This window comes from Schistocerca serialis, chromosome 1 (assembly GCF_023864345.2).
Source record: "Schistocerca serialis cubense isolate TAMUIC-IGC-003099 chromosome 1, iqSchSeri2.2, whole genome shotgun sequence".
Classification (NCBI taxonomy): Eukaryota; Metazoa; Arthropoda; class Insecta; order Orthoptera; family Acrididae; genus Schistocerca; species Schistocerca serialis.
The window spans coordinates 67,207,526-67,230,722 of record NC_064638.1 but is presented as its reverse complement, the minus strand read 5'-3'; the positions used below and the strand labels follow the sequence as shown (position 1 = coordinate 67,230,722).

At 37.1% G+C, this 23,197-nt stretch overlaps 1 protein-coding gene across 1 annotated transcript in view; it reads right to left on the bottom strand.

Annotated features, from left to right (window-relative positions):
- Window positions 1-23,197, bottom strand: part of LOC126465924 (lysosomal alpha-mannosidase-like) — a 137,779-nt gene that overhangs the window by 95,147 nt on the left and 19,435 nt on the right. Inside the window, exons 6-7 of the mRNA XM_050096386.1 lie at window positions 21,773-21,935; window positions 860-993 (exon numbers count right to left, since the gene is read on the bottom strand). Of these exons, the coding sequence (XP_049952343.1) occupies window positions 860-993; window positions 21,773-21,935 (297 nt within the window). The remainder of the gene's footprint in view (window positions 1-859; window positions 994-21,772; window positions 21,936-23,197) is intronic.

Sequence of the window (23,197 nt, the reverse complement as noted above, 5' to 3'; positions counted from 1 at the left end):
TTTATGTCCACAGTGCATTTTGTCAGACATTAAGTCGCATATGTATTACTTTGGTTGGAATTTCTTCATGTGTTGCAAAATTGTTGCAAAATTATGCATACATGAGAATTACAAGAATTATTGCGTTGATCAAAAAGCTATCAATAAAACTAAATAGAAAAAGAAAAGCAAACTGAATGCATTCTAAAATAATTAACAAATCCATGCATGTGAATCTCTTTATTAATAAAATGTACTACATTATCAGAAATAAATGGACATGTCCATTCAGATGACACAATGACCACACATCTGCTGAAAAGTGTATCACACAGCAGGAAAACTGTCTTAAGAAACCTGTCAATCTCGGGTATTCAACCAATAAAAGTCCACAAGGGAGTCTGCAGGCCAGCATGATTATCCAAAGATGACTACCAACTATGTTGTCCAACAACAAAATTACTGTATAAATGGTTACATAACTAAATAAAGAGACATGTTTCAAGTGGATATTTATCTGAAAAACTATCTGTAATGAATGATAGGACTGTAGTTGTTTTTCATATTAACATCATAATGTACAACTGCAGATAAAATTGTTTAATAAGCTCATTATCATCCTTTCTAATTTTTTTGTTTTAAATTGTATTTCATAGCCTTCATATTAAGAATGTGTGTAATCAAATGAGATTTTATAGCAACCAATTTTTGTGCTTTAAGAATGTACTACTGTAGCATGAAATTTGCTTTTCAATAACCTAAAGAACTCTTTAATTTGTGTAGATGAACACTAGATCCTATTCTGAATTTTTTATTGTTGTAAATATTTTATCTTAGTTAAGAATCATCAAATTTTGTTTGAGATATAATTGTGGCTTACTTTATTAACTTGTCGAGGTTGACAAACCAAGATGCAGCTTCCTGATAATGGAAATCTCCTCCCATTGTGACAAGGACGTGATCAGTCTTCATATAAGATGCCTGTTCTTCTATATATGCAATGAATTCTGTTACCTGTCATAAATAAGATAATGTCATTAATTTTGCAACAGTATCAGCAACAGCTCCACACTGAAACTTTAAGCATTTTAATGAAGAATAGTGTTTCATATTTCTCTTTGTTTCAGTATGAGTAGCAAATGTGTTCAACACACAATTTTATTTTTGATCTTGAGATTATGGTGCTATTTTCAGATTTATTAAACAACTGCAGTGAATTGCTCGATATATTTGTAATATGAAGTAAATATTATGGGGAATAGTTTTCTTGACCAGGCTAATGTAAACAGAAATGCTGCGCCTTTTTGATCTGAATGCTGTATGGATAGTGAGCGTCATGACACCCCTCCAATACAAATTTTTGGAATGAAGGAGAATTGTCCACTGTAATTTACTGCATGAATTGGCAAAATATGTCAAATTACATATGACACATTTAGTGCATATCATTGTTTTATGGATACTGTAGCTGAAATAAGAGATTAAAACTGCATCCAAATCTTTTCTGTGTCATGGAATTATTTTCATTATCTCCTCTACCTTGTAAGTTCCTCTTGACCTAGAGTTCTGAGTGTCATTTATGTCCATTTTTTTATTTTCGGTGGTTTTACATAGATTCATCAATTTTTGGATCCAGAAGTTCAATATTCACTGGAAGTTTCTTTATTATTGCTGTATAACTAAAACATTCTAATTATACTAATTATATGCAAGATAAACTTATGGGAGATCAGTTTAAGTAAAAAGAAATAGGGGTGACAAAGAGAAATGGGCTGTCTTAGAAAGACAAAGCAGTACAAAAGATATTATCACATCTCAAACCTGTTACAACAGTGAGAGCTATTATTTAGTAAAGTAGTTTCCACTTATCAGCTCAGAAACTGTGTTACAGGGAGAAAAATTCAGAATGACTGTAGCAGTGAGGGAAACTATCCTGCACACATGCTGCTAAAATAATCTGTTGTTTATTGCATTTACAGATGATCTATAATACATATTCTTTTTCTTATGAATCCACTAGTACTAATGCTAGTGTAGTTTGTTGGCTGAAGAATGCTTCTACATGGGATACAAGCTAACAACTTTCTCTTAATCAGAGGTATACAACAATGACTTCCTGTGAAATAGTTTCAAATTGTACCAGCCATCTGGATGGAAAGAAAAAAGCGAAACATTAATGGTTCTGCATGGTAGTTGTGGAAACAGAATACAATATTGGTACACAACTGTACTGATAATTGAAAGTAAACATGTTAGAGAGCAAGTTCGAACCAATTTTTTAGTTTTTGTATCACTCCTGGCAGTGCAATAATTGTTCTTCATTTGATTTTATTTCATGATTAACACGCATAGAACTGTCACACAAATTAGCTACTTTATTATATCAAGCATGGCTTCATTAACTTTTATAAATCATGGTGTAATTTCCCAATTACTGATGACAATTGTCTAATTATTTTATCTGAAAAATATTTCATAGGGAAATTACATGATTTAAGATTTGTAACACATTGAGGCGAAGTTCTTAATGGGCAAATGGATGTTTGTTGTTAAAGTGATACACCACATCTGAAAGCACTCAATTTCCTATTCTCTCATAAATCTTACTTTCTCTAATACCAACTTATTCCAAAAATTATCATAATCAAAGACCTCATGTTCCAGAAAGTTTGAACCTTAAGTGATGCTTATTTCTAAAATGCAGTATGATAGTTTTCTAGCCATGATTTTTCTGGTTTTAAAAATGCCCACTTTTTATAGATGACATTGTTAAGTTACTAACTATTTGATATAGAAAATTTCTTTGTTATCTATTTTTGGTGAGCTCTTTGAACTCCCGTGGAAGTATGAATATCTATAAAATAATACTCATAATTTTACCTTTTTTCTAAATATCTAGTTCATAGTTAAACAGACTTGCTGTTTTGCTTACTACATTTTTGTGTCCCATAATTTGCTTCCTTTTCTGGTAATATTAAAAGTACAATAATAGATTTAGGATTTTATTCATATGGTATCAGTCATGACTAATGCATTAACCACAGTTCCTAATTGTGAGTCCCCCTTCACTCTGGCTTTTACAAAGTATTTAAAAAAAAAATTTACCACTTTCTCATTCTAGATAGGACCATACATTAGACTGTGTTTTATGTATTTTTCCCATGCAGAGATTCTGAAGATGCCTCAAAAAAGTGACACACATCAATAAAGCTTCCGCTGTCACTTCAGCACGACTGTTTTTATTAATGAAAGAATATCACCAAGGTTGCTCCACAATGGCCTCAGCATGTGAGAATTTATATATCCAATAGTTAAACTGTACAATACTATGTGTAAGATGTAAAGATTTATTGTGTGGGTTGGCCTGCTTAAGCTTCACATAATAAGTTATATTGTGTACAAACAATACAGACTAAACAGTGACTAAGTGCAGTTGCTGTATAAGTAGTAACTGATTTAAACACAAAATTAAAATCCTTTCTATAGAAAAATAATTAAATTCACTCCACAAATTTCAAAATACTGTCTGCAACATGAACCAGTAGCATATCAGCCGTAATGTAATGTGTACAAAATGTGTATGAGAAGCATCAACTGCTATATGTAACATATGTTGTAAGTATAATTATTATGATACAAGTATTTCTAATACTTGCAAAAGCCATCACTGTGATGGCTCCATGCAAAGACAATGCAAATAAATAAACTGAAATCTATGTCTTGTTGTTTGATAGATGTATCTTCACAGTGAAAGAGTACTATAAAATGTTGCCACTCTGGCACTACATTTGCATTGTTGGTGCTCTACTGTGATATATGAACTGTTAAAATTATTTATTGCATTCTGATCATCTTTAAATGACTGTGGTTGAAAAATGTGAAAAGATCACAACTTACACATCAATTTCAGAATGAAACAACTTGGCTGGGAAAGAGAAAGGCTCAGTCAGTAGACCACATGGACGTGAAAGGAAAAGTTCCTGAGTCTGACTCTTGGTCCGGCACACAGTTTTAATATACCAGGAAGTCTCATATACAGTATTGTGTTCATCATTTAACAAACTGATCACTAAACCAAATTACTGCAAGAGCCAAGACACTCATGAATAACAGTGCTACTACCGAGGTAAAATCCAGGTCAGTAACTTAACATCTGGTGCCTGTTGGATGAGGATCACAAAAAGAAATTATCCACAATAGTAGTGAAAATATATGGACAGTGACATCAGACTTTTATGCAGATTCAGTTATACATATTGAAGCAAGAAACTACTATTTATTAAACAAAGTGACTACATACTGTGGTAAGATTGAAGAGTGCATGGACAAATACAGTAAATGGAAATAAGTGTAAATTTTATGGTTTGCAGACAAACTGTACAAGCTTTGCAAAAACAGACATAATGTCTTATGGGATAACAGCAATCAGTGATTTTATAATGTTACTTAAAATCCGTCTTGATTGCAAATTTTTTATTCATATGAGCGGTTTCGGTTCATTCAGGACCATCTTCAGATCTGATAAATATCAGATCTGAAGATGGTTCTGAATTAACCGAAGCTGGTCATATGAATTAAAAATTTGCAATCAAGACGGATTTTAAGTAACATTATAAAAACTGTACAAGGATGGTGGCATGTTTAAAATCAGCCATTGGACAACTGAGGAGGTGGCAGCCATAGCTGAAGCAATCAGCCAATCGAAACTTGGATATGTCACTGTAATATTAGAATAGACCATAGCCAATAGGGAACCAAATTGATATCAACAAACCTGGTTGGTCGTATGAGTTGAAATCATTATCATAGCAGCAAACAACAGAAAAAAATGTGTTTATGTTATTAAGTGTGTAGGGACACAATCAGCTTCATAGAGTAGCACATACACACCATGCTCTTCTGCACAAGTCTTGCAGTAATGAGCTACCTCAGGCAGTTAATTGCTGGTATCACAGATGTTTAGGTTTTAAGGCTACAAAGAGGAAAATAACAAGTTCACATCTGAATGTTAAAATGCATTCTGGTTCAGGCACAACACAGAATGACATTCATCTACAATGCCTACCACAGAAGACCAATCAATACTCTATGATTCACAACCCCCATAGGACTACTCATTGTGCTAAAGGCTGCAGTATTATAATAACACAGTCACCACTAACATGACTACACTACACTACAGCACAAACACTGTTTGTCACCGACCACTCTTCAGACTGAGTGTTTTTAATGAATATGGGATTAGACATCACCATGCTGCCAGCCAGAATCCTTAATGGCAGTTAACAATTCCATAAACGCAATTACAGTTACTTTGGTGTTCGACATTGGTCTCGCTGATCATTGCAAGTGGACTTTTGTGTTAACTGACATTGTTCAGCTTGTTCAGCCACTTTGACAATGAATTTTCAGAATGATCACCTGAAACATTCTGACTCTGGTCACAATCTTCCCATTGTAAAGGATCACTCGATAACACACATCCCTCACAGGGTAGACAACTGAAGTACTTCTGTTTTGAACAGCTTAGTGTATGATACAGTCAAGTGATACCACCAAATTACGTGAGGAGAACAGTGTATTAGAAGGTAATCTGATGGCAACAGGCTTCAAATTACAAGGGGTCTGCAATACGTTAGATGGGCTTACCAACACCCCACAGTGCAATGTGGTTCTCAGGCAGTTGTGTCCTCAGAAACACAGTGGATTGTCAAGCTACGGGGCATGGCCACTCACACAATGATGTGTGACATACTCATGCCAACCTTAGTATGGTGGTTCCATCATAGGTCTGTTGGACTGTGCCAGAACAACTACACAAGACCAAAGTTTTGATTGGCAAGCTTAAGCCCACCCAGACTTTACCACCAACTTCTGATGGCAACGTGATCATGATGACATCAGGGGAAATAACACCTCACACTAATGCAGCCACTCCTCCTTCTGTCTCCTACCGATGACACTCCATCCCACCACCATTCCACAGAACCAGAGCTGTGTCATCTACTTCAGTTATGTGTCCATCATGCCCAACCATCCAAACAGAGGCTGGCTGCTGGGTCAGGTTCAAATTCCCCTTCATCCCAAATTCTCCACACTTGACAGGGATGGAAGGCAACCCAGACATTATCAATACCTTGAAAAGTGCAGTGTGTCTTTATATTCTCATGTTCACTGCTCTTTTTTGCTTCCTGTTCTGTTTTGTTTGCTAATGTTTACACACACATGTATTTTGTGGCTATGTACAATATAGTGGAATTTTTTACACTGGTGTTCCATGTATGCATTGCCATCTTACGGATGGTATTGTCAATGTGTGCAGTAGGTTGTGTGTGGTAGCCATGTATCTGTGTGAATCCCAGCAGATAACCCATCCGCAAGAACACAATTTCTTGTTCAGTGTCACTAATTATGTAGGGACACTATCATCTGTATATAATACACTTACATGGACTAACAGCCTTATAAATTCCACTGTATTGTACATAGCCATAAAATATACGTGTGTAAACATTAGGGAACAAAGCAGAACAGGAAACAATAAAGAGCAAGAGAAAATGAAGAGACATTGCATCGATTAGTCAATTATTTCATTCCCAAAAGCATTTTATAACTAATGACTAAATGAGTGACGGGGAACATGATTTGAAAATAGACAATAAAATTGATGGAGAGTACCACAAAGAATATATAAGAAATGAGAAAAGACATCATTCACTTAAAATAGTAATGATCTTAAAAGTGAATTTAACAGTTGTATATCAGAGATGAAAGAAACCAATCACAAATTTGCAGTCATTTCAAAAGTGACATCAGTAGTTTACAATTTAAAATGAGCAGTAGTACTGCTGATGTTAAAACTGAATTTGTTCAGAAAATGGATTCATTTCATTATAATGTAACTACTTCTATACAAGTTGGTGTAGGGATGTGAGTTATCTGAGAGTGTGAGGAAAATATATCTGCAGTTTTGTTGTAAAAAGACAGCAATAAAATAACTTACATATTTTTAATCTGTGTGTATAACAATATTAGCAATAAAGAGAATTAACAAAAGTAAAAATCAACATGGTAATGATGAAATTTTGCACAAAATAACAAATCCCTTTCAGCTAAAAATTATATATGGTAAAATTTGAGGTAAGGCAAAATATGAAAGACCACAAAACTATTGAAAAACATTATTGGAATGGAAACTGTGAGAATATAAAAACATTGGAAATTTGTACAATGGGAGTAGAGAAAGATTGTTCAGATAGTAAATTCAGTGCCATTTGTGTAAGTATTAATTCACTATAATAATAACTGTTCTGAGTACAATTTGGCACAGTGTAGCCCTTCAGACCTGAATAAAGAAAGTGAAGGTGAAATAAGTTTTGTTTCCTACACTAATACTTATCAAGAGAAAAGTTTTTGTATTATATTTTTATAGAACAATGGTCAGCTTTGTATTCACCATTTAATCTATGTTGTTTGTAAACAAAGTTGTGTGCTATATGTTATTATTAATTTCAACTTTTTGTGATCAGTTATTAAATTCTGACTATAAAAAGTGAAGGAGCAATTAATTTTTCTTTTACACTGGATTTTCCAGTTAAATATTTTTCAATGTTTATCTGTATAACTCAACAGGGGTGATGTAATGGAGCAAGGTGAAACCATTCCACTTGTTTTTGTGCCATTCCTAGCAATAAATAATTTTGCTCTTAATTTGATCTTGTTGCATTAATAGCACCCTACACAACTGTTATAAAAATCAACTACTTTCTTGTTCAAGCAGTGATTCATAAAGTTATATTAATCACAGTGTGATTTCCCAATTACTGATGATAATAGTGTAATTAGTTTATCTGGAAATAATTTTTATAAGCAAATACACTGTGCTTCCATCAGTGTGCGTGATGCGAAACCACAAGTGACCTAATATGTCCTTGCATACGAACAGTGATTTGTTTGTGAACACAGCATTGAGAACTACATGCTAAAGCAAGATGACAACTTTGGAAAAACTGCAAAAGGCAATAGACAGTAGGCAAAAGACAACAGATGAACTACTAGTGCACAACCAGAGGCTGGAGATTGAGCTACAGGCACTCTCCACTTGCACGGTCTCTGCCCACCTGTAACAAGCTGAGGAAAAATTCCATGCACCCAGGAAGGGTGTTGGTTAGGGTACTGCTCTTGTGGCCTCGTGACCCGACCATGTTGTTCAGGCAAGTGGTGATTGTTTTCCCAAGCAACAAAATCACCTGTGCTCTCATCACATTCAGATAAATTATGAGCCAGCTAGATCAAGGCCATGTGGCCAAATTTCAGGACATAATCGCTGCCCCACCAACACAGGCTTTATATAAATGACAAGAGGAGTTAATCTGGCGAATTCCATCGTTGCTGGAACAATGGGTGCATCAGATGCTGCACTGAGAGGAATACGGTGACAAGAGGCCATCTCACTTCCTGCACCACTTGCAAAGCGCCGCATGGTTTGACATGGTTGTGAACTCACTGTTGTGTGCATGTGGACATTGCCGCACAATCAGAAATGCAGCAGGATGCCATTGTGGACTTGGCTGATTGGGTGTACGAGTTGTGCCCATTCAGAGATTGTGTAAAGATAAGTGTTAATTAAGGCAATATTCTATCATAGATAAGTAAATTAGTACCTATTGTAAGCCATATATTGAAGGTTTCAATTTTATTTGCATATGTTTCGGAAAAAGAAAACATTTCATAGATGTGAATTTTGGCATAAGCTTTGTTTACATTATTGTATACTGTCAGTTACTGAACTGTTTCAGTGAAGTACAGTTTTTGTTGTTAGTCCAGTTCAGAAATAAGTAAAAAGTTCATATAGTGTAAACACAGTTCTTTGTTTTCGTTTGTCTCGTCACATAAACAGTGCAAAGTTATTGTATTTAGAAACTTTTGAACTAGTCTTTGTTTACATACAGTGGGCATACAGTAAAGTCCATTCAGTTGTGATTACATTATTTAACAGATACTAAATTTAAGTGTTGTGTTGTGTTGTAAGCAAAAGTAAATAATCATGCAATGTAGGCTTTCACAGCCTTTGTTATCTTCAGTTGAAACGTCTGGGTTGAGAGGCCATGGTTGATGTATAAAATTTCCACCTAACGTTTCATGTCCATCTGTGGGAGACATCTTCTGAGGTCATAGCCAGATGACCTCAGAAGATGTCTCCCGCAGATGGAGATGAAACGTTGGGTGGAAATTTTATACATTGACCACGGCCTCTCAACCTGGAAGTTTCAATTGAAGAAAAAATAAATAACTTTTCACTTTTTGTACAACACCTGAAGCACTAAATGGTAAGCCCAGTTTTTGTTGCTCATAAATAACAAACATTTGTGTAGTGTGAAGCATGTTAAGTGATTTAATTCTGTTTTTAAGCATGTGATCTGTCTTGCAATCTTTGGTAAGTGTGGATGTTGCTGTAGGACAGTCAAAGAGGGAGTGGTTTGTATAGACTGTGGATTTGAATTTCACTGAGTTAATGTAGTGGGGGACTCAATGAGGCTCTCCCAAGGAATTGTAGGCTCTGCAAAAAAGACACGAGAATCACTGAACAGGAGGCAAAGATTTGTGCCCTTCAGGATGAATTAGATCATGCAAAATTGGAACTAGATAGATTTAAAGGGGAAACCGATTGTGGGACTGGGTAAAGGTAACAAGCAATGGACAAAAGGGGGACAGCTCATCAACTGCTTCTACATTTGAACTATCAATATTAAATAAATTTGGCTTGTTACTTGAAGTAGGAGGGGAAGAGCCTCATACAGCTGTAGGTTACAGTAGGGTGCAGCAGGCCTCTACCGAAGAAACTCTGTGTAGGTCGGTACCAAACAAGAGTACGAAGAAAAGAGTGTTGTTGCTAGGTAGTAGCTATGGGAGGGGTGTAGGCCAGACGGTACAGGAAGAGTTAGGAGCAGGGTACCAGGTCACAAGTATTGTGAAGCCTAGCACGTCTTAGTCACGTGACAGAGGACATAGAAAAATTGTGCAAAGGTTTTGGCAAAGAGGATCAAGTTATTATAGTAGGTAGAGCAGGAAATAACCTGGCTAAGAACAGTAATTACAACATTTGGGGTGACTTGGATAAAATAGGAGTAGCAACTACACACACAAATGTTTCATCGAGGCCCTGCAGCACCATAACCTGCTGTGAGCTGTGTTAACTCTGAGTTGAGCAGATTACTGCTAACTGAAATAAATTCTCATAAGGTAGAAGAGCGTCTACCTGCTTGCAAAATTTAGAGGGAAAAGATAGACATCTTGTGCCTATCTGAGCACCACATAACCAGAGCATTACATAAGTGTTATATAAAAGATTGCAGTCTAGCATCTTACTCATGCAGAAGTAAGATGGGAAAAGGTGAAGTTGTTATATATATTAAGACAGAACACAGTGTCAAAAGCATTGACACACATAGATTTTGTAGTGATCAGCACATAGAAGTCTGTGCTTGTAAATTAATGCTGAAAAACAGTTCGCTTTTAATTGTAACAGTATATAGATCCCCACTGGGAAATTTTGAATTATTTATGAGGAACCTGGATTCCTTACTGTGCTGTCTGTCAGACATCAGCAAGCAACTAATCACCTATGGTGACTTCAATGTAGATTTTATAAAGGATTATGATAGGAAAAATGATCTGGAAACTTTATTTGGATCCTACAATTTGCTCTCAATAGTTAACTTTCCAACACAGGGGGATAAAGACAGTAGGTTCCTAATCGATAATGTTTTCTTTGATGAGGCACAAAGCCAGAAAATAACTGTTTACCCAGAAACAAATCATTTCTCTGATCATAGGCACAGTTAGACAGGATAAATGACATAGTGCCTTACAGTCCTTACAGTGTGGATACATCTCAGCGGAAGTCAGTTAGAATTATTAATGACTACAGGACAAATTTTATTAAGAGTAGTTTATAAAAAACAACCTTGGATGAAATTTATAAATAACCAAATGCCAATATAATAAAGAACCAAATGCCAATATAAAATTTCATCTATTCCATGATAAATTCATATCACTATATAAAAATAGCTTTCTGTATAAGTTAAATGGAAGGGACATTAAACAGTGATGTAAAAAAACCATGTGATTAAATTATCTTGTGAAAGGAAAAGGGAAATGTGTCTTTTGGCAAGAACAAATAGAGACCCTTTAGTAGTTGTGCACTACAAAAACTGCTCATACTGACTAAGAAGGGTTATTAAAAAATCAAAAAAACATGCACATAACTCAGAAATCAGTGCATCTGTCAACAGAGTTAAGTCAATATGGACTGTAGTGAAGCAAGAGACAGGACAACAAACCACAGAAGAGGATAACATTACTATTGAATTGAATGGAAGGGTTATAAATGACAATTCACAGATAAAAAATGTATTTAATAGCCATTTGTTAAACATAGTAGAAAGCATAGGGACCAACAGTTCAAGAGAAAAATCACAACAACATGTTGAAGAAGTAACGCTCATAAAATTACATCATTTGATTATACCACCAACTTCTACTTCTGAAATTAAGAGGGTCATACATTCTCTCAAGAGTAAAAGCTCTTCTGGTTTTGATGGTGTTTCTAATAGATTACTAAAGATTTGTTCCCATATAAGAAGTCCGGTATTGTCCAAAATATGTAATGCACCACTAATACAAGACAAGACTAAAATATGCCGTTGTTAAAGCCCTCTTTAAGAAAGGTAATAAGAGAGACATTAGTAACTACCAACCTGTTTAAGTGCTGACATCATTTTCCATAATTTTTGAGAATGTCATAAGTTCTAGAATAGTATCTTACCTTGGCAACAATAATATCCTCAACGAATCACAGTGTGGGTTTCAGAAGGGTTACTCTACTGAAAATGGCATTTACATGTTCACACACCAGATATTACAAGCATTAAATAACAAAATAGCACTGGTAGGTATTTTCTGTGACTTATCCAAGGCATTTGATCGTGTGAATCATAGTATACTCCTAAATAAATTGAAGTTTTATGGGAATTGACGGTATAGCCAACCAATGGATCATGTTATATCAAACCAAAAGAATGCAGAAAGTTGTACTTAGTAGTAATTCAACCAACAGAATCGGGACATAATTTTGACTGGGGAGAAATCATGTATGGGGTTCACCAAGGCTCAATCTTAGGTCCACTACTGTTTCTCACACATGTAAATGATCTACTGTCTAATGTACAACAAGCAGAATTAGTTCTTTTTCGCAGATGAAACCAGTATTGTAATTACTCCCAGTGTACATAGAGAAATGGAAGGAATGATGAACAAAGTTCTCAAAAGTATCATTGACTGGTTTTCTGCAAATGGTCTCACCCTGAATTTCACAAAGATGCATCATATTCCATTCTGCACCTCTAGGGGTACTGCACCAGTGATAAGTGTAACACACGATGATGAAATAATACATAGGGTGGAAACTTCAGAATTCTTAGGTGTCCTTATTAATGAGAATTTAAATTGGAAAAAAATACATTTTGGAATGCCTAAAACAACTCAGTTCAGCCACAGCTGCACATAGAATCATAGAAAATTTTGGGGAGAGAGCAATCAATAAGGCGACATATTTTGCTTATTTTCATTCAGTAATTTCATATGAAAAAATGTTCTGGAGTAACTCATCATTAAGAAAGAAGGCCTTCATTGCCCAAAAAATATGCTGTAAGAATAGTATGTGGTGCTCACCCATGATCATCTTGTAGACATCCGCTTAAAGAGTTAGGCATTCTGGCTACTGCTTCACAGTATATTTATTCCCTTATGAAGTTTGTTGTAAATAATCCACTACAGTTCAAAATAAACAATGAGGCAAATAACTACAACACTAGAAGAAAAAATGACATTCATTACTCAACATTAAGGTTGTCTTTATCACAGAAAGGGGTGCACAATGCTGTAACAAAAATTTTTGACCACTTACCCAGTGATATAAAATGTCTAACAGACAGCAAGGTAAAATTTGAAAATAAATAGAAAAAGTTTCTCCTTGACAACTCCTTCTATTCTATAGTAGAATTTCAATGTTTGTAATGTATAAAAGGTGGTGGGTAGGAATTGCTAAATCAATCTGTATATCTCATTTTCATTTTGGAGAAAAAAATAGTTATATGATGATGTTTAGAGTACAAATAGACATACAAATTAATTTACAATATGAATGTAAATAATAGAGGGAAACAGTCAACGTGGGAAAAATATGTACAAAAAACAAAGATGCTGTAACTTACCAAACGAAAGCAATGGTATGTTAATAGAGACAAAAAACACACAAACACACACACACAAATTTCAAGCTTTTGCAACCAAGGTTGCTTCGTCAGAAAAGAGGGAAGGAGAGGGAAAGACAAAAGGATGTGGGTTTCAAGGGAGATGGTAAGGATTCATTCCAGTCCCGGGAGCAGAAAGACTTACCTTAGGGGGGAAAAAGGACAGGTATACACTCACACACACACACACACACACACACACACACACACACACACACACACACACACACACACACACACATATCCATCTGAACATATACAGACACGGGCAGACATATGTAAATGCAAAGAGGTTGGGCAGAGATGTCAGTCGAGGCGGAAGTACAGAGGCAAAGATGTTGTTGAATGACAAGTGACGTACGAGGGGCGGCAACTAGAAATTAGCGGAGGTTGAGGCCTGGTGGGTAACGGGAAGAGAGAATATATTGAATGGCAAGTTCCCATCTCCGGAGTTCTGATAGGTTTGTGTCAGTAGGAAGTATGCAGATAACCCGGACGGTGTAACACTGTGCCAAGATGTGTTGGCCATGCATCAAGGCATGTTTAGCCACGGGTGATCCTCAATACCAACAAACACTGTCTGCCTGTGTCCATTCATACGAATGGACAGTTTGACCAGCAACAGTAGTTGCAAGTTTCATTTGCCATCAATGAGCATGCATCTACACTATATGCCAGCGCTCTGAAGTTGAGGGGTACACCTATGCACCCATCGGCACATTTCTAGATGCAATACATCTTGCACATGTCCGTGTGGGCAAGGTAGGCCCACTCCCTCTGTCGCAATGCAAGCGTTAGGTGCTGATGATGGTAAATCCCTTCACACACTGCCTGGAGCCAACATCCATTAGGAAACATCACTGGAGCCAACATCCATTAGGAGGCATCATCACTAAGACCTTGCTACAACCTTCATCAACATCTAGGTGGCACACTTTGGGTGCCCCAGTCACGTCAAAACGGACTTTGGTCACCCATTTCACTGTGCGCTGTTGACACAAGTTGCCCAATTGTGTGGCATGCACTTACACAGAATTACAGCATGGTTGAATGGTTCCATTGAACAATAGAAGCCTCGCTAACTTGTCATGATGCCGCCTGAGTAAGTATTCCCACTGGTGCTTCTTGGCCTGTGAGTAACACTGAAAGAAGAGATCAGCATTTTGCATGCCGACCTAGTCTAGAGATGATTTCTCATCATCCTTGGTGATTTTATGGAGAAGGTACGGCCACCCTGTGATGCATCAGTCCCTCCACTGGCAGAACGTCTGTGTCCTACATGGTTCACCCCTTCCTGCAGATACTGATGCAGCATGGCACCACCAAAGCACTGTACACACATCATGCTGCTTACTGACGTGGTGTAGCCAACACTTTGGCTGCCATACTCGGGGCCACACTGTGTCATCAGCCATGGCAAGAGAACGCTCAAGATTGAGTGCAACAGGAAGTTGACCAAAGTGTCAATTGACCGGCTCAAGTCAGCTTACATCTTGACTGCACCTACCATCATTCACTTCTTCAACTCAGTGCAAGACCTGTTAACAGATGATGCTTCTCTGCCACCAGTCAGCCAGAGCCCAGCTGTGACTACCCATGATGCATGGTCTGCAGCTTGTGGTCTAGTGGCTAGCATTGCTGCCTCTGGATCATGGGTTCTTGGGTTCGATTCCTAGCTGGGTTGGGGATTTTGTTTGCCCGAGGACTGGGTGTTTGTGTTGTCCTCATTATTTCATCATCATCATCATAATCACCATCATTTGTGACAGTGGCTAGATTGGATTGTGAAAAAATTGGGCTTGTAAGAACTGGGACTTTGTACAGGCACTGATTACCATGCAGTTGAGCACCCCACAAACCAAAAATCAACCAAACCTCATCCCCATGATGCATGCATGATGCCAGCTGTCATTGTACCCCCACATTCGAGGCAGCCCCACACCATCTTGTCAAGCCAGCCGACTCAGCTGCCCATGCTGCACTCACCACAAGTGCCCAGGTCACCCCAACCAGAACTGCCAGCAGACTACATCACACGCTCCGTCCGTCATCTCTGTTTCAAATGCCAATACTGCATCATAACAATGCACCAGCTGTCACTTGCTGTAGAGACCCTGCCGTATCATCAGCACACTGTCTCCAATTGAGCTCCAGAAATGATCTCCCACATAACTGGTGGCATATTCATTGCACTCCTGGACTCGCATTCACATCCCTGTCCCTCTGCCACATTGGTCATTGAGGACAGATTAACTTCTGTGCCAGGTTCCGTGTCCTCTCCCATCAAGCTCCAGGCAAGTTCCTCTGTGCCACCATTCATGTGACAACATTGTACTCATGCAAGTATAGACACTCTGCACGGTTATAGACACTTTGTATGATCTCCGTGCATCTGGTGTCATGTCCAGATTGAATTCCGCGTCGTGCCTCCGCATCTATGTCAGTGAACTTTGAAGGTCGCAACTCATGAACACTTTACCTCATTTCCCTTTTACCATTAGTGTTTTTTGAGATGACATCCTTGCACATCACTCACAGCCTTGAGGCCAGCCACTCATTATTACTGACAATTCACAGCCAGCCAGGGAGCCACTACTGTCACTTGGCAGCTACATGAGGACGCACCCACCATGCACCCACTTGCTGATGTCATGCACCTGACCCAATCACTGCTAATTGGCCTGCCATCATCACGCTCGGGCTGGCATCAAAGCAAAGCATGTGAAGCCAAGACATCTGTCACACAAGCTAGATGCCTGCACTTTCTCACAGATTCTTAGCTCCACCTTCCAATGGGGTATATGCATAGCAGCTGTGTCACAAAAACGGTGAATGGACCTGAGACACTCACAGCCATCCCTAGTTAGCTGCGTAAAATATCTGTTGGTGCGCATACCTACAGACAGGCAAAATTCTGGCAACTTGTGTCACACACAGGGGCAGGTCAAGAAAAACTTATGGCAATTTGAACTGAGCCACTGTACAATACAGATGTGTTTTTTGCGAACCTATAACTTCAGTTAGCAGACCACATGGCTTGTGCTTAACATGAGCTCCTCACAGGTTGTTGTTATTGTTGTGGTCTTCAGTCCTGAGACTGGTTTGATGCAACTCTCCATGCTACCCTATCCTGTGCAAGCTTCTTCATCTCCCAGTACTTACTGCAACCCACATCCTTCTGAATCTGCTTAGTGTATTCATCTCTTGGTCTCCCTCTACGATTTGTACCATCCACGCTGCCCTCCAGTGCTAAATTTGTGATCCCTTGATGCCTCAGAACACGTCCTACTAACCAGTCCCTTCTTTTTGTCAAGTTGTGCCACATACTCCTCTTCTCCCCAATTCTATTCAATACTTCATCATTAGTTATGTGATCTACCCATCTAATCTTCAGCATTCTTCTGTAGCACCACATTTCGAAAGCTTCTATTCTCTTCTTGTCCAAACTATTTATCGTCCACGTTTCACATCCATACATGGCTACACTCCATACAAATACTTTCAGAAACGACTTCCTGACACTCAAATCTATACTCGATGTTAACAAATTTCTCTTCTTCACAAATGCTTTCCTTGCCATTGCCAGTCTACATTTTATATCTTCTCTACTTCGACCATCATCAGTTATTTTGCTCCCCAAATAGCAAAACTCCTTTACTACTTTAAGTATCTCATTTCCTAATCTAATTCCCTCAGCATCACCTGACATAATTTGACTACATTCCATTATCCTCGTTTTGCTTTTGTTGATGTTCATCTTATATCCTCCTTTCAAGACACTGTCCATTCCGTTCAACTACTCTTCCAAGTCCTTTGCTGCCTCTGATAGAATTACAACCTCATCGGCGAACCTCAAAGTTTTTGTTTCTTCTACATGGATTTTAATACCTACTCCGAATTTTTCTTTTGTTTCCTTTACTGCTTGCTCAATATACAGATTGAATAACATCAGGAAGAGGCTACAACCCTGTCTCACTCCCTTCCCAACCACTGCTTCCCTTTCATGCCCCTCAACTCTTATAACTGCAATCTGGTTTCTGTACAAATTGTAAATAGCCTTGCGCTCCCTGTATTTTACCCCTGCCACCTTTAGAATTTGAAAGAGAATATTCCAGTCAACATTGTCAAAAGCTTTCTCTAAGTCTACAAATGCTAGAAACGTAGGTTTGCCTTTCCTTAATCTTTCTTCTAAGATGAGTCGTAAGGTCAGTATTGCCTCACGTGTTCCAATATTTCTACGGAATCCAAACTGATCTTCCCCGAGGTCGGCTTCTACCAGTTTTTCCATTCGTCTGTAAAGAATTTGCGTTAGTGTTTTGCAGCTGTGACTTATTAAACTGATAGTTCGGTAATTTTCACATCTGTCAACACCTGCTTTCTTTGGAATTGGAATTATTATATTCTTCTTGAAGTCTGAGGGTATTTCGCCTGTTTCATACATCTTGCTCACCAGATGGTAGACTTTTGTCAGGACTGGCTCTCCTAAGGCCATTAGTAGTTCTGATGGAATGTTGTCTACTCCCGGGGCCTTGTTTCGACTCAGGTCTTTCAGTGCTCTGTCAAACTCTTCACGCAGTATCATATCTCCCATTTCATCTTCATCTACATCCTCTTCCATTTCCATAATATTGTCCTCAAGTACATTGCCCTTGTATAGACCCTCTATATACTCCTTCCACCTTTCTGCTTTCCCTTCTTTGCTTAGAACTGGGTTTCCATCCGAGCTCTTGATATTCATACAAGTGGTTCTCTTTTCTCCTAAGGTCTCTTTAATTTTCCTGTAGGCAATATCTATCTTACCCCTAGTGAGATAAGCCTCAACATCCTTATATTTGTCCTCTAGCCATCCCTGCTTAGCCATTTTGCACTTCCTCTCGATCTCATTTTTGAGATGTCTGTATTCCTTTTTGCCTGCTTCATTTACTGTATTTTTATATTTTCTGTTTTCATCAATTAAGTTCAATATTTCTTTTGTTACCCAAGGATTTCTGACAGCCCTCGTCTATTTACCTGCTTTACCCTCTGCTGCCTTCACTACTTCATCCCTCAAAGTTACCTATTCTTCTTCTACTGTATTTCTTTCCCCCATTCCTGTCAATTGTTCCCTTATGCTCTCCCTGAATCTCTGTACAACCTCTGGTTCTTTCAATTTATCCAGGTCCCATCTCCTTAAATTCCCACCTTTTTGCAGTTTCTTCAGTTTTAATCTACAGTTAATAACCAATAGATTGTGGTCAGAGTCCACATCTGCCCTGGGAAATGTCTTACAATTTAAAACCTGGTTCCTAAATCGCTGTCTTACCATTATATAATCTATCTGATACATTCTGCAGGATTCTTCCATGTATACAACCTTCTTTCATGATTCTTGAACCAAGTGTTAGCTATGATTAAGTTATGCTCTGTGCAAAACTCTACTAGGCAGCTTCCTCTTTCATTTCTTAGCCCCAATCCATATTCACCTACTATGTTTCCTTCTCTCCCTTTTCCTACTCTCGAATTCCAGTCACCCATGACTATTAAATTTTCGTCTCCCTTCACTACCTGAATAATTTCTTTTATCTCATCATACATTTCTTCAATTTCTTCATCATCTGCAGAGCTAGTTGGCATATAAACTTGTACCACTGTAGTAGGCGTGGGCTTCGTGTTTATCTTGGCCACAATAATGCCCACAGGCATGTATAGAATTTCGTTCGGCATTCTTCGGCTGTTTACGCTGTCGCTTCGTCGCATCCACAAATTACACATTACCTCGCGATCACAAAAGAAATTCATTTCCTTCCAGACATGCGTCCATTTTTCTCCCATGATTGGACAATATGCTCATCACCAAAGAGTGTACAGCCCCCCCCCTCCCCTCCACCAAAGATTGGTGTTTGAGTCGAACAATTATGCAAACAGAAGTATCGTGATAACTGGCTAATGGTCATTGCAATCTGATTTCATTTTTGTCAGTTGTTCATTTACGCATTTATGCAGAGTAAATATGTTTGCAACAAAAGTGTACTTATCAGTTCCTCTTACCACACTCTCACCATAGCCTACACATCCTGAACAAAGATTTTGGTTGTGACAATAAACTTGTCTCACTACACTGACATGTAAGTGATGATACCAACACATTCCTGCTTCAAGTTCACGGAACTTGACTAATGATGGGAGAATTAATTAATGAGTATCAGTGCAAATTCTTAATAAAACATGCTGTTACCACGGACCTGAACAGCTCTAAAGTTGCTTTGAGGCTGTGTGATGTAACTGATGACATGATGACGAATAGGGTCTTTAGTTGGCACTGAAGCACTATGTTTTGATTCTGGTAATGACTTGAACAAAAGTGTGCAATATAGGCCTGAACTGTTTTAAAGTTGCTTTGGTGCTATACAATATAAGTGACTACATGATGACAAATGGGATCTTCAGTTGGCACTGAAGCAACATTTTTTAATTCTGGAAATATCTTGAATAACATGTGTAATATTGTTGGCATCAGTCTCCCAACTGGTGGTTAGTGAATGATATTCAAAAAAAGCATAATAGTAATACATATCATGTTCTCAATATAATATTACCTATTAAGGACCTACAGGTAGGTGTTATTCAATCATTGATAATACCCACAAAAAATGAGAAGATTATTTGGTGTGTGTATTTGTGGTTTAAGTGCACTTGTCAACAAGGTTATCAGCCGCCATAGGTTGTTTGACAATGTGATAATAAGGGATATAAAGTAGGATGCTGCATGCACTATGAAATAATTCATGAAATTTGAAATAAAGTTAAGACATGCAAAAGTATTTAAAATATGTGTGCATGAGATGTATTTGCTTGTGTGAATGTGTGTGTGTTTTCTTTGCTAAAGAGTGCTTTGGCCAAAAGCTATGTGTAACAGACTTTTCATTGTGCCTGTCTGCAATTCAATGGGTCATCTTTACAGTGAGAAGTAATCTATCATTTTCCTAATATTGTTGATATTTGATCCTGGAGTTTCCATTATTTAATGTTTAGCAAAGTTTTTTATAGAGATAGTTTTCTTCGCAACCTTATTTTCTTTTTTGGTGGGTTAATATGTTGTATTTAGTCTGAACATGATAAAGAGTTCCTGCATATGAGGCTACTGTTATTCTATTAAGATTTAGTCACTATATAAACAAAGTTAAAGAGATCTGGAAGATGCATGAACTTTTTGGAAATGCAAGCTTGAAAAAAGAAGAAAGTAAAATTTGTTTTAATAGTGAAACATTGTCAAAATTAAAACCAAGTAAAATTGTAAACTAACTTGTAGTGATCATGATGATATGCTATGCATTCAGGTGCAATGATACATGTGCAAACATCACCAATTTGGAAAAAAGATATATAAAAGATTTTTGTAACAATAATGGAAATTCCTCTATTGAGCAATACACAAAATAGGGGAAGTCAACCATTCACCTGTAGCAGTTCGATACATGGAATATAGACACCAATAATGGAAAATACTTATTAGAAAACAGTATTTTTTTATTAGTGCAAGTGTCCGTGCACCATGCATCAATCCACTACCAGTGAGTGGTTTCCTTTGTCTTATTTTACAATAAAATATTTTCCTCTTAGTGATTTCCCTTCATAAGCTTAATTTGTATTTTTCAGTGTGGTATAAAAATCAGAATAATTTCTTTGTTCATCATGTAAAAAAGTTAAAACTGAAAAATATTTCTTTATTTATAAGTCAAACAGAAATTATGAGTGGAAAATAGGAAGTAATGTAGTTTTAATTGCATAAGTTTTGAAAAGGTGATATTGTAAATAACTGTCAATGTATGTGACATAGTAACACTGAACAAATTCATGTTAATATATTCCAGTATGTGCTATTGTGACATATATCTATGAAAAATACATCAGTTACCTTGTTAAGACCAACATGAATAGTATTTTCTGTTCTTCTTTTGGTCTTCAGTCCAAAGAATGGTTTTATGCTGCTATCAATGCTATTCTATGCTATGCAAGGCTCTTAATCACTTCATTATTATTGAAACTTACACTCACTTCAACCAGCTCACTGTAATCCAAGCATAGGGTTCCTTCTATAATATGTTCCTTCCATTACCAAATTGACTACTGCTTGATGTCTGAGGATGTGATCTATCAACCAATCCTTTCTAGTTATTATGGTTGTTGCTGTCAATTCGGTGGTTAGTTAGAAAATTGGGGTATCTTTGGCTCTAAGGAATGTCTGCACATCTCTAAATTGTATCAAATCTAAATTTTGTCATTATACCTGTAACATCTCAAATTGGCTGCAGTAGGCTGTGGAAGCATAAGAGTTGATATATTATGTTCATTATAATTTTCCCCTCAATGTTGTGTGCATGTATATATATACCACACACACACACACACACACACACACACACACACACACACATGTGTACATACTTAAAGTAATATTATCTAGTAGTTACAATATTGTTAAGAGTCTGTCATCTTACTTTAGCATCCACATTGTACAAAGGACTTTGCGGATCATCATTGATTGGGATTCCACCACAGTTGCTATCAAAACAAAATCCTTCTGGTGGGAAATAAGAGTTATTAAAAGTTGCTGCAAACAGCCTGGATGATGTTCCTGTAACACACATTTCTGTCAGCAGACTGAGGCAAAGCAAGTAAAACATGATAGAAAAGTCATAAATTATGAATACGTGAGAAGCAGAGAGTGTTGTACATTGCTGTTAGTGTACCTAGGGACATGATAATTACTGGGCAGTGTTTCTGATTTTACAATCACATGAAGGAATGTGTACTAGAGCCTGTCATAATATGTTTTCAGCATTTTGTACTGTTTTTGTTGTTGTGAGATGTGAAGTTGTGTTTTGTGCAGCTTTTTCAAATATTTTGAGTTTTACATATTAAAATGCTGTGTAATATATATTAAAACTGTGTGGAAGATACTATTAATTTTTCAGTTACAGAATTTTATGGTGAGTAAAGTTATATATATTTTTAAACTAGTTATATAGTTTATGGATAGTTGAGACATATTTCATCAGTCACGCACCATCTCGTACCTTGAAATGGAAGACGTCATCTACCATGGAACATGTGATATATGCAAATCAGCTGAGTTTCTTTAATGTCCTAACAGTTTTACCTGTGTTGAAAATGGAAATTTGTACTAGTTTCCAATAGTTTCTGTTTCAAAATGTACTTTGCTTGTAACTGGCTTTTGATAAAATTTCTGCTTAGATTTATTTTACTTTTTCATTATTTGAGTGTAGTAAAGTAATAACATAACTGGTAGATTAATAAATACAGTATTGACAATATTTTCTTGATTATAACAGTTTAAATTTCAACAAAATATTTGTTCCTAGGTACATGACAATGTTGTACCTTGGAACATTTTTTCACATTTCAAAAAACCTTACTTTCCTGTATAAAAACGAAAATAATCAATTACTGATAATATAATATAATTGGATAGATAAAAAAACTACTCGCCAAGCAGTGGCAGGGGAACACACCCACAAAAGGATTAACTATTACAAGCTTTTGGAGCTGGTGGCTCCTTCTTATGGCAGAAGAGTTTGAAGGGGAAGGAAGAAGGGTGAAGAAAAAGGATTGGAGAGGTTTAGGGAAAGGTTTTCAAATATTTTTCCTTCTCGTCCTGTCCAGTAAGTCTCCCCTGACCCAGGGTTCTGGGTGACTTTTCTGGACTGAACCCCTTTCTTTACACCTCTGTAGTCCTTTTCCTTCATCCCTCTTCCATCCAACTCTTCTGCCAAAAGAAGGGGCCATTGGCTCTGAAAGCTTCTAATAGTTAAATCCTTTTGTGTGCATGGTACTCTGCCACTGCTTGGTGAGTGGATTTCTTATGTTACCTTCCTGTAGTAATTTTTGTGATTTCAGAAAAA